Source organism: Excalfactoria chinensis, chromosome 1 (genome assembly GCF_039878825.1).
Source record: "Excalfactoria chinensis isolate bCotChi1 chromosome 1, bCotChi1.hap2, whole genome shotgun sequence".
In the NCBI taxonomy this organism is placed as follows: domain Eukaryota; kingdom Metazoa; phylum Chordata; class Aves; order Galliformes; family Phasianidae; genus Excalfactoria; species Excalfactoria chinensis.
This window is the reverse complement of record NC_092825.1, coordinates 88824105-88837792: the sequence shown is the minus strand read 5'-3', so window position 1 is coordinate 88837792 and position 13688 is coordinate 88824105. Positions and strand designations below refer to the sequence as shown.

Sequence of the window (13688 nt, the reverse complement as noted above, 5' to 3'; positions counted from 1 at the left end):
GGGTTACTTCCCTAAGATAATATTTAGAATCTCTCATGTAATGATCCAAGCTTTGTTAAGGGGCTGTTTTTATACCTTATTATGTGTATATATATATTCACACACACACATATACATATATATATATACATATATATATATTTATTTTTTTTTTCAGCTCTACGGGACAACAGAATTGAGCTGGTTCGAGCTTCATGGCATGAACTGAGTATCAGTGTCAGTGATGTGTCTCTGTCGGATGAAGGGCAGTACACCTGCTCTTTATTTACTATGCCTGTCAAAACCTCCAAGGCTTTCCTTACCGTTCTTGGTAAGTATAAATAACCGAGTATACTCATGCTAAAGATGCAAACATTGGGAAATAATGATATGAATGAACTTGTCTGAAGTTTTTCAGAAGAGCCATGTAAATATCTCGAGTCCCTGTAGTTAATTTTTTAATATTGCTTCACTAAAAAATGATGTGCCTCTTACAATTTGGGACAGGATAATGAATTAGGAAGTACACAAATAGCACAGTATGACTGCTCCATAACTTCTACATCGCGAGTAACAGAAATGTGAAGAAAGTGTTCACATTCATCTCCTAAAATGTACTTTAAAAACCAAAAGGGAAGAAATTAGGAAGAAATCAAAACAGGCTTTAGAGCTTTATAGTTTTTCCTTTGCATTGCATTTGCTTGGCTCTTCCTGGTTTCTGCTTTTTGTCTATAAAGTGCATATTTTCACTCATTTTGCTGATTCTTTTATGCTTTATCTTCTAAATATTCGACTGTTTTCTCCATAGGTCATAGATACACATAGAAAAGCAGTAGATTTCAAGAGGTGCCCAGGAAATAAAGTTTCTAGTTGAAGCTTTATATAATTTGACAAATGTCAGTAGCTCAATCAGCTGAAATGGCTAGAGTTTGTTGAAACTAATTTGTGTACCTAAGAGATATGATTATAGAGATCGATTTTTATGCTTTTCTCTTTTTCACATTCCTCAACTATACTCTTTCTTTCTTTTTGTTTTATTTTTATATGTAGACAGGCAAACAGTTGAATTTAATTGGACTAATGTAAGATGTTCTCTGCACCAGTAATATTCACATTAATCTAGCCAGGGAATTGCTTTTGTGTATAGGATCTGAAACATGTCTCCATTTCAGTCCATGGAGACGATTTTACAAAAATCTTCCGAGTTTTGCCATTACGGACAAAAAGTACCCTCACAAAACAGAATATTCTGGAGTAAGATCTGCTTGAGGTTAATCTTATTTTATGTAGAGAGACACTGCATGATCTAAAGAACAGATGAGTGGACCAGTTCAAACTTGTAAATGACGGAAAGACATAGAAAAGAGTTACAAAGGCAGAAAAACATCTAGCCATTTTTTATTAACCAAAGTTAACTTGATTTTCCACAGTTCATTTAGTTTTATCTTCAATTTGAGGAGGGTGAGGGGGGGTTAATGAAATTTTCCTGCCATCAGCTACTTACTTTCAAGAAGGAAAGATACAATGTCTAAGATGTAAGATCTTTTTATTTTATTTTATTTTATTTTATTTTAGAATTGCAGTTTTCTGTTTCAAAGCAACATTTTAAGCACTCAAAACTCTTTCCATCTGAGAATGGAACTTATTTTCCATTGAAAAATATTTCATCTTTTTAATCAGATAAACCATCTTTTTATGTACTAATAATCTCTTTATTGACTGCTCTGATATGGATTAAAAGATTTAAGTGTCAAGGAATTATGGTAGACACCACTTTGTGTTCTCAAAGAGAGGAGTAGATTTATTACAAAAATGTATTTTGTGATATATACTGCTGCTTGGTTTTCATGTACATAATCTGTCATTTTGGAAAAGTGATGTAAATGAGCCAAATTGTGAAATACAGGTTACAAGACTGGGAGCTGTGACTGATAAATTTACCTAGCCATCAATATGAATGCATCAAAGGGCTTTGGATGCGAGTTATAAGAGTGACATTTTCAGACATCTTAGAATTACAATCTTGAGTATCATTTTATAGTAAGTTATTCTTGTATTTGCCAAAGTCAAATGGATTTATACATATAGTGATGACATTTTTGTAAATGCTACTCATAAATTTATTTATAATCTTTCATGGTTCATTGAAAAATAACTATTTCAAAATTTATTGTGATGTGTATGCTATTTCATGATCCTAAGACCTCTTCCAATGACCTTGGATTCAGCTGAAGAATTCTCAATAGCCAATGGACTTGTGATTATACACTGTTTTTTTCCCTCATTATTGGTTCTCTGAAAATAAAATAACCTCTGTGTTTTTTTTCATCCTCCTTTTCCCCTGGATTTTGTACTCAGTCTTCATAATTTGTGCTCAAACATCTGTTCTCAACGTAAATCAGTTAGCTGGTTTTTGCCAGTTAAGTTTTATTTTCAGAGTTCTATTTCCACTATGCTTCCAGTGTACTTCAACATTTTCTTTATTGTACAGACCAGTTTAAATATTATAACCTGCTTGCAGAATACTTGAAAATAGAAACAAATTATCCATTTTCCTTAGAAAACTGAACAAGTTCTGTGTTTTTTATTGATAGTTTATACAATAGAGAACACTGGCCTTCAATTTTGATAAAAGACATTGAACTACTAATTCCATTTACAGAATTTAGAGTACATGAAGAAGTTAACTCTAAGGTGATCATATATTTATTGTCGCAGTTGAACATATCAGAAACTTTTTGTTTGTTTGCTTGTTAGGTGTTCCTGAGAAGCCACAAATTACTGGATTTACTTCACCAGTTATGGAAGGCGAGAGAATGCAGCTAACTTGCAAGACATCTGGTAGTAAGCCAGCAGCTGATATCAGATGGTTCAAGAACGACAAAGAAGTTAAAGGTATTTAAAGAACTTTTCTGAAATTTGATGCACTTGTGAAAACTATGAGTATTTTATTATTATGTTTTTAATTCATTTTTGTAAAAAAATGTTTTATATTCAACTTTCAAATGAGTTTGTGATAGTGTGTAGCTAAGGAATTGATTCTAAGTGACATAGCCTCTATTGTATTTATCTTTTCCAATAGTAAAAACTGATGTTTTGAACTGCTCTGAACTCTGTTTATCATATTAAACTCAATGTAGATGTTTTATAGAGAAGTATGGAATTATTATTGTCACAGCCATGACACTCACTCCAGATATTTTATCTTTTCCTTTCTTTTTGATTCTGTGATATGAAATGTGTCATATTTGATTAATTATTAGTTTCATGTTATGCTACTCTAAGTAAAATGACTGGCTGAGAAAGAGCTGTCTGGAGCAGACAGGATATTGTACTTCCCATAGGGGAGATACAGAGCCTACTCAGGCAAGGAAGGGTCAAGCTTTAACCACTGAGAAAGTCTCAGTTACAAAACTGGGAGTCTGCAGCTGAGATAAGGATGCTGAGAGTCTGCAGGACTGAAGAGGGGGAGGAATACTTTAAAGGCTATGAGGCAAACTTCATAGGGACTGACAAGGGTTGAACAAAGTGAAATGCAACTGAAAAGTCTTTGGGTGACTAAAACCAAAGCAAATATTGGTCTTTTAGTATGCAATAAAATAGGAAACAGTTGCATATGAAAGCTATGTGTTTCTTATCTTCTTCTCTTTCCCTTTTTGTGTTCATTATTCAAAAGTTATTTCCAGTCCATATTCTTATAAAACACAAGACGGTTTTCAAGTCCTTTCTGGTGAATGGGTGGAGAAGGCTGCCTGTTGTAGAGTATTTGAGTAAAAATTATAAGGTCTTGGCTTTTATTCAATTCATGTCTTTTCATTCTACTACAAGACCAAATCAGTATATGATGTGAAATCTAACATTTCTGCATAGTCATTTGCAAAAACAAACACAAAACACACACGCCAAAAAAAACTATCAAAACAACTACATACCCTTTAGTATAGTTTTGCACCTGGGGAGGAATAAATGCATGCATCAATGCAGATCAGGGGATGATCTGCTGGAGAAGATCTCTACAGAGAAGGACTTGGAGGTGCAAGTGAACAGCAGGTTCATGATGAGCAAGCAGTGTGCCCTTGTCACCAAGAATACCTAGAAGGCCAATGGTATCTTGCAGTGGATTAAAAAGAGTGTGATCAGCAAGTCAAGGGAGGTGATCCTTCTCTTCTACTCTGCCCTGATGAGGCCACATTTAGAATAGTGTGTCCAGTTCTAGCCTCCTAAGTTCAAAAAGACAGGGATCTCCTAGAAGGGATCCAGCAGAGAGTCATAACGATGATAAAGGGCCTAGAGCATCTCTGTGTGAGGAAAGACTGAGTAACCTGGGTCTGGTAAGCCTTGGGAAAAAAAAAGACTGAGCAGGGAATCTGACAAATATTTATAAATATCTAAAGGGAGGTTAGAGACAAATGGATGAGGCCAGGCTCTTTTCAGTGATGTGTAACAATGAGACAAGGAATAATGGCCTAAAACTTGAGCATAGGAAGTTCCATGCGAACATGTAGAAGAACTTTACTATAAGGGTAATGGAGCACTGGAACAGGTTGCCCAGAGGAGCTGTGGAGTCTACTTCTATGGAGATGTTCAAGACACTCTTGGACCCTACCTGTGTGATCCACTATAGGGAACCTGCTCTAGCAGGGGGTTTGGATACAATGATTTCATAAAGTCCCTTCCAACCTGTGCAATTCTGTGATTCTTCAATCTGCTTTGTCTCATATTTGCCTGACACTGTGAATTTTGTTAGCTGAAATAATTACCTCAAACAAAGTTGCAGCATTATTTAAAGAATGAATTAATCTACCTTTATTATTGTTTACCACAACCAAACCTGATTTAAAAGGAGGTGGTAATTGGTTATCTGAGGAATGCAATCTGTTTGAGAAGTGTCCTTAAGTTTCTGATGAAAATCAGAGTTGTTTTATTGGAGACAGGAAGCTTAGGCTGAAATTATTTGAAATATATTTGAACACTTTTAACAATGATAGAAAATGGGGAAATGCGGAATATTTTTTACCAGTCACTGGTAAATTTGAAGAAATTGCTATATTTTAAATCTGGTATAAGAACTTTGCCTTTCTTTCAGCTGACGTGTAATTGAAGCCAAACAAGCAGTTCGGCCATTTGTCTCTTAAGCTAATTTTCTCTTCTCAACGGTTTCTAAAGGGACTTTTTTTTTTTTTTTTTCTAAAGAGAGGGTAGAGGAGGGACAAAGGTTATGTGAAGAAGAATGGTAAAAGTGGAAAAAAAAAAAAAAAAAAAAAAAAAAAAAAAAACAGAAACGAGAGGAAAGCACTGAGCACATTCATTTCAGTTTAGCTTTTCAGATCTTCTGAAGATCACATTGCCATTTTGCAAAGGTTAGAAATAAAATAACCTAACCAGTTTGCAGTGGCATCAGCAGAAGCTACATTAGCTTTGTGCACTGTAAAAGGTGAAATGATAAATCTGAGAAAATAGATACGAAATTATATGCTAATGCAGCTGACATTAAAGGTTAGGAGTTCGTCTGTCTAGCACCAGTAAATCCAATCATGCTACAGTGTATTATACATTGTGCAAAAGAATATAAATGATGCATTGAGTTCAGAGTTGCACCAAAGGGGAAAAAGCCATTCTAAAATTGTAGCTCCATTGCTATTACTCAAAAAGGAATCATGATGTGGTAAAAGAATACTGTTTGATGCAGTAAGTGCTAGTAATGAGACTGAGAGTGAAGCACTGAGTACTGTATCTTTTATTTTAGTGTTCTGTCTAGTGTGAACCAAATTAACAAAGCAATCTGCACTTTAGCATTCTGGTGACATTTTAGAAGGAGATTATTAAAAGTAGAAATATACAAGAAGCTAAATATGCAAATTTTTGTTTGTTTATTTTTTCCAACAAAACTAGTTACAGCTATTTCACCAATATTATATGAAATATTTCTTTAATGTTTCAGAAGTATTTTTAAAGGATTTTTTTTTCACCTTGGAAAATCAGGATTAAAAATAAATAAGATAATGTCAATATATTTGGTTAGAACATATTAGAATATTTTGAATAAATTTATACATTTTAATATACACAAAGTATCCTGAAATACAACAAGTATTTTGTCTTAATAAATCTCTAAGTGTAGGGTGAATTTCTTTTAGGTAGAAAGGCTGTTTCAATGGTAGAACTCCATGTTAAATGTAAATAAGAACTATACTTGCCTTTTAAGAACAACAAAATGGTCTTTTTATAAGATCGGTGCTTCTATATGAACGTTTTATGTATGTACTCTTTTAAATTACAATGAACAATGAATGATATATATAATTTTACTTCAGTTTATTATTTTCATCATCAAAAGTGTACTTGTGAGCTATAAACTAGTATTATTAGTTAATATGATGGTGTCTGTTTGTATGCCTATATAATAGTAATAGGTGGACCTTGTATCTGGTGTGGCCCAACCTCTTTTTGAAGGTTGTATCAGATTGCTTAATGTCTTGTCTGATTTGGTTTTGAAAAATCTCCAAGGACAGTTTCCACAGTCTGTCTGGGATAGAACTTTCAAATAATTGAAAGACCTTACTGGGGAGAGTTTTCATTATTTCATGAGACATGATCAGAATTTGTCTTGGTGTAACTTGTATTCATTGCCCCTCAGTTTTTGTTGTACAACTCCAAGGAGGCCCAGGATTTTTCTGTAGAAATTGGAGACATTAGTTTGCTTTCTATTCATCAGGTTGAACAAACCCACTGTCTCCAACTTCTCTTTGTACTCCAGTTAGTTGACATCTTTTCAATACTAGAAATTCCAAATTTTGATTATTCTAGATGCAGCTGCAAACATACTAAATAAAGGACAATAATAATTTATTTTTCTTTCTTGCTATACTATTGTTAGTGCAGGACAATCCATTTTTAACTCTCAGCTCTGTAAAGGCACATTGCTGACTAATGCTCAACTGGTACTCAATACCTCCAGTTCCACTTCAGTTGAACTACTTTCTGTTTAGGTATCCCCCAAATCATTTGATTATAGTGGTTTCCAGACAAAGTTCCCCTTTAATGGACATTTCTAAACCTTTTTTAAGCTGACAGAAGAAATAAGAAAAGTAAGTTAAAAAGAAGACTGTATAAGAAGTATTTACAAATTCTGTGAAAACCCCAGGTCAATATTCTGAAAGCTAGCATGGGATTACACTCACTGCCTGATCTCCACTGCTGTTTCTTTTCAAAAGGTCTTACATTGTTAACAGGTATTACAATCATGCCTTTCTTTTGCTATGAAGAAACATCCAAAAAGATACAGCTGATCAAGCAGGCAGGCTAAGTATTTCTGTTGATAAGGATGTCAACAACACCACTAGCACCATCTTTCTTACTAGGTGGAATTAAGGATTTAACCCTGTAAGTAAGAGGTATCTGGAGAAAGCCTTCTAAACATCTGCCTAGGAAATCAACTGGTTTCGTTTTTCTGGAGGATTGTGTCCACAACTTGTCACTGAATGAAAGTTGTTGAAGTTCTCAGGAATTTTCTGTCCTCCTAAAATCAATAAGAAATTGAATGTATACATTACATACAAACATAAAGCAATCTGTGTAGGTGCTTATTATTGAGTTTCATACTTACCACTTTGAAAAAATCTCAATTATGTGCCTCAAAAATTAGTGAAGAAATTTATGATTTGATTATAATAACTTTGCTTTAGCCCTGACCAGTGTTTCTCTTATCTTCTGATTCCTAAATATTGATAGTCACCTTGGCAGAAATTTGAAATCTCTTAAAGTTTAGAAACCAACAGGCAGAAAAATGTATGCAATAAATGATTATGTCTGAGGAGAAAAGTAGAAAATATATAACTATGTGGTGTCTTCATTTATCCAGGGACAATGAAAAAGAACATCTTTTCATATCTGTGGTATTTTTATCTAAAAACAAGGAACTTAAGCCATTTAAGATTTGCTTTCTTATATGGATATTTCATGCAAATTTTATTTAGGTCATCTTCTTCTCTAATGGGATTTAATGCAATTTATAAAGCTGAAACCTCTCGTGTTTTCATTTTTGTAGGACACAGAGGACGTATGCAATCTCAGTGTAATTTCATATATATATATTTATGTATTTATGTATATATATTTGAAATCTTTCCTTGTAACAAATCAATATAACAAGCTTATGATTTTGCTGAAATAAACAAGCCAGTAACTACTATAAATAGTTGAGATCCAAGTAATTTCTAATATGTGTGTAAGAAGATCTCATATTGCAGTTAATACATAATAACTTTTAAAAATAAATGCTTATTTTGGCTCTCCAGTTCTAATGTAACTTGTATGTCCTACAGTGAAAGTTACCGAGTTTAAAACTTAAACTTGAGCTGAAATGAATTCTTCTTAATCATGGTTGTAGCCTTCCAACACAGTAGTATCTGGGTTGAAAACTGGCACAGATTTTTAATGGGCTCTGCTGTGAAACAGTAAGCCAATGAGTAATGATAAAAAGCACTGAATTTAGTGACACATTTAGTGACACTGTGAATATGTTAGGGAAGTGAGGGTAGGACTGTGGAGATCGTTTATATCAGATTTGGACCTAAACATGAAAGAATGATGAAAGCAATTGCCCTCTGAGTGCAGTATCAAGTAACTGATATTGAATTTTCATCTTCAGTGTGTATCTTCTGCTCGGGCAACAGGAGAAAAGAGTAGAATAGCTACAGCCTAATTACTTATGTTTTAAAGAGGTCAACAAATACATGAAAGGTATTATTTTAAAAATGGAGGTTTTATAGTTAAATTTTGCTGTTTAATGTTGGATGATTTTTTTTTCTGAAAATATTGAAAACAAAAATGTTTATTTTTTTTCTTTCAGATGTTAAATATTTAAAAGAAGAAGATGCAAATCGTAAAACATTCACAGTCAGCAGCACAATGGATTTCCTTGCAGACCGCAATGATGATGGTGCAGTTGTAAGCTGCAGAGTAGATCATGAGTCCCTAAACTCTACACCTCAAATAGCAATGCAGGTTCTAGAAATACACTGTAAGTAACATACATCATATTTGCTTTGCTTTTTTTTTTTTTTTTTTTTTTTTTTTTTTGGTTCAGAGTATATCTGTAGGAAATTTAAAAAATTTTCTGAGAACGGTAAGTATTGGTAATACTTTACTTTTAGCCAACCCTTTTTTATTATTATTATTTTATTTCAGAAATAACTCTGAAAAAGTTATTGAGTTATGTACCTGGTTTGCTCTAAAAATAGAAAAGAGGAAGTGCATTTTTCTTCCTCATTTGTCATTGTAGTAATGTAAAAGTAATCTTTAATATAAGACTATAGCAGTTCACAACTTTTCATGAACTTCATTTCAGAACTTGTTACAAGGGTATGAAGAGGCAACGTGTATTCAGTAACCTTGGATTGTGCTAGAGAAACTTTTTAATTCAGTGAAAAACAAAAGTATAGGAGAAAGAACACTTTAGAAACTTATTTGGGCTTATCTATCTTATCTATCTTATCTATAGAGGATATTAAGTAGAGTCATCTAAAATCCAGGAAGAAAACTCTATCCCCAGTGTGGTGTTAGAAAGCAGCATTCCTTTATTTCTCATGGTGCATACTCGGTGAGTTGACAAATCAAATGCACTCTCTCAGAGTTGAAGTTCTATATCTAAGCAGTTAAGACGTACATATGAACCAGCAGTGTCCAGGTGGCCAAGAAGGCCAGTGGCATCCTGGCTTGTATCAGGAATGGTATGTTGAGCAGGACTCGGGAAATAATCCTGCCCCTGTACTCGGCCTCACCTTGAGTACTGTGTTCAGATTTGGGCACCTCAATACAGAAAGGACATGGAGGTGCTGGAGCAGGTCCAAAGAAGGTCAGCAAGGTTGGTGAAGGGCTTGCAGAATATGCACTATGAGGAAAGACTGAAGGAACTAGGCCTGTTTAGTCTGAGGAAAAGGAGGCTGAGGGGAGACGTTATTGCTTTCTTCCAGTATCTGAAAGATGCTTACAACGAAAGTGGGGTTGGTCTCTTCTCACTGGTGACAGGACGAGGAGAAATGGCCTCTAGCTGCAACATCGTAGGTTTTGGTTGGATATCAGGAAAAACTTCTTTACAGAAAGGGTTCTTAAGTGCTGAAATAGGCTCCTCAGGGAGGTGGTTGAGTCACCATCCCTGGACATGTTTGAAAACCATTTGGATGTGGTGCTCAGGGACACGATTTAGCATAGGGTTGTTAGAGTAATGGTAGTATGGTTAGGTTGTGGTTGGACTCGGTGATCTTTAAGGTATTTTTGAACCTGAGCGATTTTATGATTCTATGCAAACATTTGCATACATATTCATTCTTTTCCAATAACTCATTAATATATGCTAATGTCCCTCTGGGCATGCATGGTAGTGAAACTGGTGGTCTTAGACCACCTACATCCACCTCATTTTTTCATCAACAACTTCATCACAGTGCCTTTTGGCTGACCCTTAGCTGTTTTTCCCTAATTTGGCATATTTCCATTGCTTGTTGTGCACTCTAACTCAAAACAATATGTGTGAAATCCAAGAAAAAAGTCCTTGCACCTGGTGGATGCAAAGATATTGTGTCTTCAGTGCTTTTATGAATCAGGATCATTGAGAAAAACAAGGCTGCTCACACAACAAACAAAGCTAAACCAGAAAGTTTTAGAACTAGCACTCACTGATTCATTTTGCTAAACTAATATTGGTCCTTAAACTAGTACACGGATCCCTATGGCTAAACCAGCCTGTATCTCTAGAAAAGCTCAAAGTTTAGACATATTCAAAGTTGAATAAACCTGCCTACGTGTCTGTGTGTCATAGTCTGAAGTCATGTCCTTTAAGTCACTTTCTTCACTTTTATAAACTATGAGGGACACAGGAGAACATTTCTTTCACCACCAGGTGATATTTTCATATTCTCTTGCACTATAATCACCATTCTTCTCTATATTGTGATGTATGCTGTTCTGCAGAACACTAGTATTTGTTTTCCATCTAGAGAAAGAGACATCTGCAAAATATTACCAGATCAAGTGAAGGGTAGAGACCTTTAACAGATCTGTTTCTAGGGTAAATGTATGCAAAGAAACTTGTTATAAACGAGTTTATCCACGAAGCAGACACTTTGCCAGTATCTGCAGCTAGTTTCCAAAACACGATGTCAAGGATTACTGGCCTGTGTAACTTCTTTCTGAATAGGAAGATAGTTCTGTAAGTATCTAAAACATGTGAAATGTGGTGGTTGAAAAAGTACTCTATGCATAGAAGCTGACAGCATTGCTAAAAATGCCATCTGCATAACATCTGAAATGAGGCAGATGTGGATTAGTATCCATATGTAATATGTACTGAAAATAACTGTTTTCTGATGCATCCTATGCATCATTTTCCTGATGGAGATCAAAGCCTTTCTTTACCAATGACTATTAAACACCTGCCTCCCCTAAAATGTTCGGATAGCATCTGTACTAGGGAGATGAATCCTTAACATCTATTTCTGTGAATTCCAAATCCCGTCACTGTCATCCTCTGGTATGACCCATGCCTTCACTTGCTTTCTCTTCCTCCAATGTCCTTTTCAAGACGTTGGTACTACAGGAGCACAATGATGATGAGAGGTCTGAAGCACTTCTATGAAGAAAGGCTGACAGAATGGGGCTTTTTCAGCCTGGAGAAGAGAAGGCTGTGGGGTATTTAAATGGGGCCTATAAAAGAGAGGGAGACTTTTTTTTATAAAGTCCAATAGTGATAAGGCAAGGGGGACTGATTTTAAACTAAAATGAGAGAGACTTGGTTAGATGTTAGAGGGAAATTCTTTACCCTCCACCAACCCAGGGCTCCATCCAACCCAGCCTTGAGTGCTTCCAGGGATGGGGCATCCACACCTTCTCTGGATAGCTGTGCCAGAAAAGAATTTACCCCTAACATCTAACCTAAATTTCTGGATGTGTCACTTATCCAATTGCTCCCCAGGCAACAAAACACTACCTTGCTAAACAACAGCAATTTGCCTATTGTTTCATTTTCTGAACTAGACCCTTCTTCGTTTTCTGCACATTCTCTGAAGTTCTGCAACAAGGACAATCTGGACAGAGTGTTTACTGCCACTGATGTGCTTTATTTGCTGTGCTGCCCCCTCAGACTGCCAATTTACCAGAAGCCACAAGACACAAGTAACTGTTCTCAATCCTTTCTCCTTGCTTCATTAATTTTCCACCAACCAATTTTATACTCTCCAGCACTAGTATAAAGTGTCGTTAAATGTCAAAAATAAGTGAGAAGTATGCCAAAATAAGCTCAGGTTTATAAGAGATGGTGGAAAGACCATGTGCAATCTTAAAAGCAATATTTTCTTATTGCAAACAGTCTATTGTCCTCTTCCTTACCACATACAACTCCACAGTCAACATATCCAACAGTCTTACTTGAGATAAATTTAAAAAAAAAAAAATTTAGGAAAAGAGAATGAGATCCAGGGAATTAATGATATTGCTCAGCAGAGAACCTTGAAGGAAAAAGTGCAGAGGATGATTTACTACAGCAATCACAAAGACTCTGAAAGGAATACACAGCGCTGAAATCGGGCTCCTTAATTTTATTCTCCTGCTTATCTGCCTGATATTGCTCACAATCATATCTGGTTTTACCACAGTCACTGGAAGCTGCTGACTTTTACCCATCAATTCATAGGCCTACAAACATAGAAGAGACATTGTATTTGTATTAATGAGAGTGATGCTCACAGAACTCATTATGGGCTGGTCCAATACATCCTCAATGCCAGCTGACAACGGTTCAAAAATAGTGCTGACAAAATAGATGAATTAAAGGACCCCAAGAGAAAAGTCATAAGAATCTGTTAATTTGACATCCTGTAGTTCTGAAAATCATCTCACCTAAAATTGCAAACAAGTAGTGTGATATTGCTCCATAGGGCACTTGTTCCAAATGTCCCAGGGGTATTTCAAATGAGCAGAGAGCTTGGGAGTAGAATGACAAGCAAGTATCTTAAACAAGTGAAACAGAATAGCACAGCTAGACATCAGTTTGGCAGAGAAAGAACACATCCAATAGAACTACATTTGTTTCCTAAAATCTGAGGAATTATGTCTGTGGTACATCGATACTCCTTACCAGGGCATCATCACAGGTAAGAAAAAAGGGGCAATAATAAATTGTTTGGCTAATTTCGTTGTTTCCTGCCATCAGTGATTATACCTGAAAGTAAAAAACAGATAGATAAAATCTGCTGACAATGGACAAAGCACGCATGGCTTCATCAAAATACAAAAAGCAAAGCTAAGAAAAACAAAAGGATAATAGTAATTGCAGGATTGTGTTTGCATCCAGTGGACAATAGGTAAGAAACAGGAAAGCAACATAACATTTGGAATGACAGCTTTTTATTTGTATCTAGTGAATGATAGAATAGTATTAAATCTGTCCTGGGTGACGAGACCGTATGAGACAGATCTTTGTAATGAGTCTGCAGAGATGTAGATAGAGATGCTTATGAATTCACACAACTGCTTTTATCATCAACTTTAATAGGAAGTAAGGTAGTAAGGTTAATATTAAAGCCAGTAGTACCATAAGCAGTGATATAAGTACACTTTCAACTTTCACCAATAGTATTATGAAATAAGTAAATGAAATTAGGCCAAGAACTAAAATTTTAAGAAAAAAGTGTTGTTATTTTTCAATATACACA

At 35.2% G+C, this 13688-nt stretch overlaps 1 protein-coding gene across 3 annotated transcripts in view; it reads left to right on the top strand.

Annotated features, from left to right (window-relative positions):
- CADM2 (cell adhesion molecule 2) overlaps positions 1–13688 on the top strand; it is a 640564-nt gene that overhangs the window by 517263 nt on the left and 109613 nt on the right. For all 3 annotated transcript variants that reach the window (XM_072327210.1, XM_072327211.1, XM_072327209.1), the window contains 3 exons: positions 158–310; positions 2737–2874; positions 8831–9001. In XM_072327210.1, the coding sequence (XP_072183311.1) occupies positions 158–310; positions 2737–2874; positions 8831–9001 (462 nt within the window). The remainder of the gene's footprint in view (positions 1–157; positions 311–2736; positions 2875–8830; positions 9002–13688) is intronic.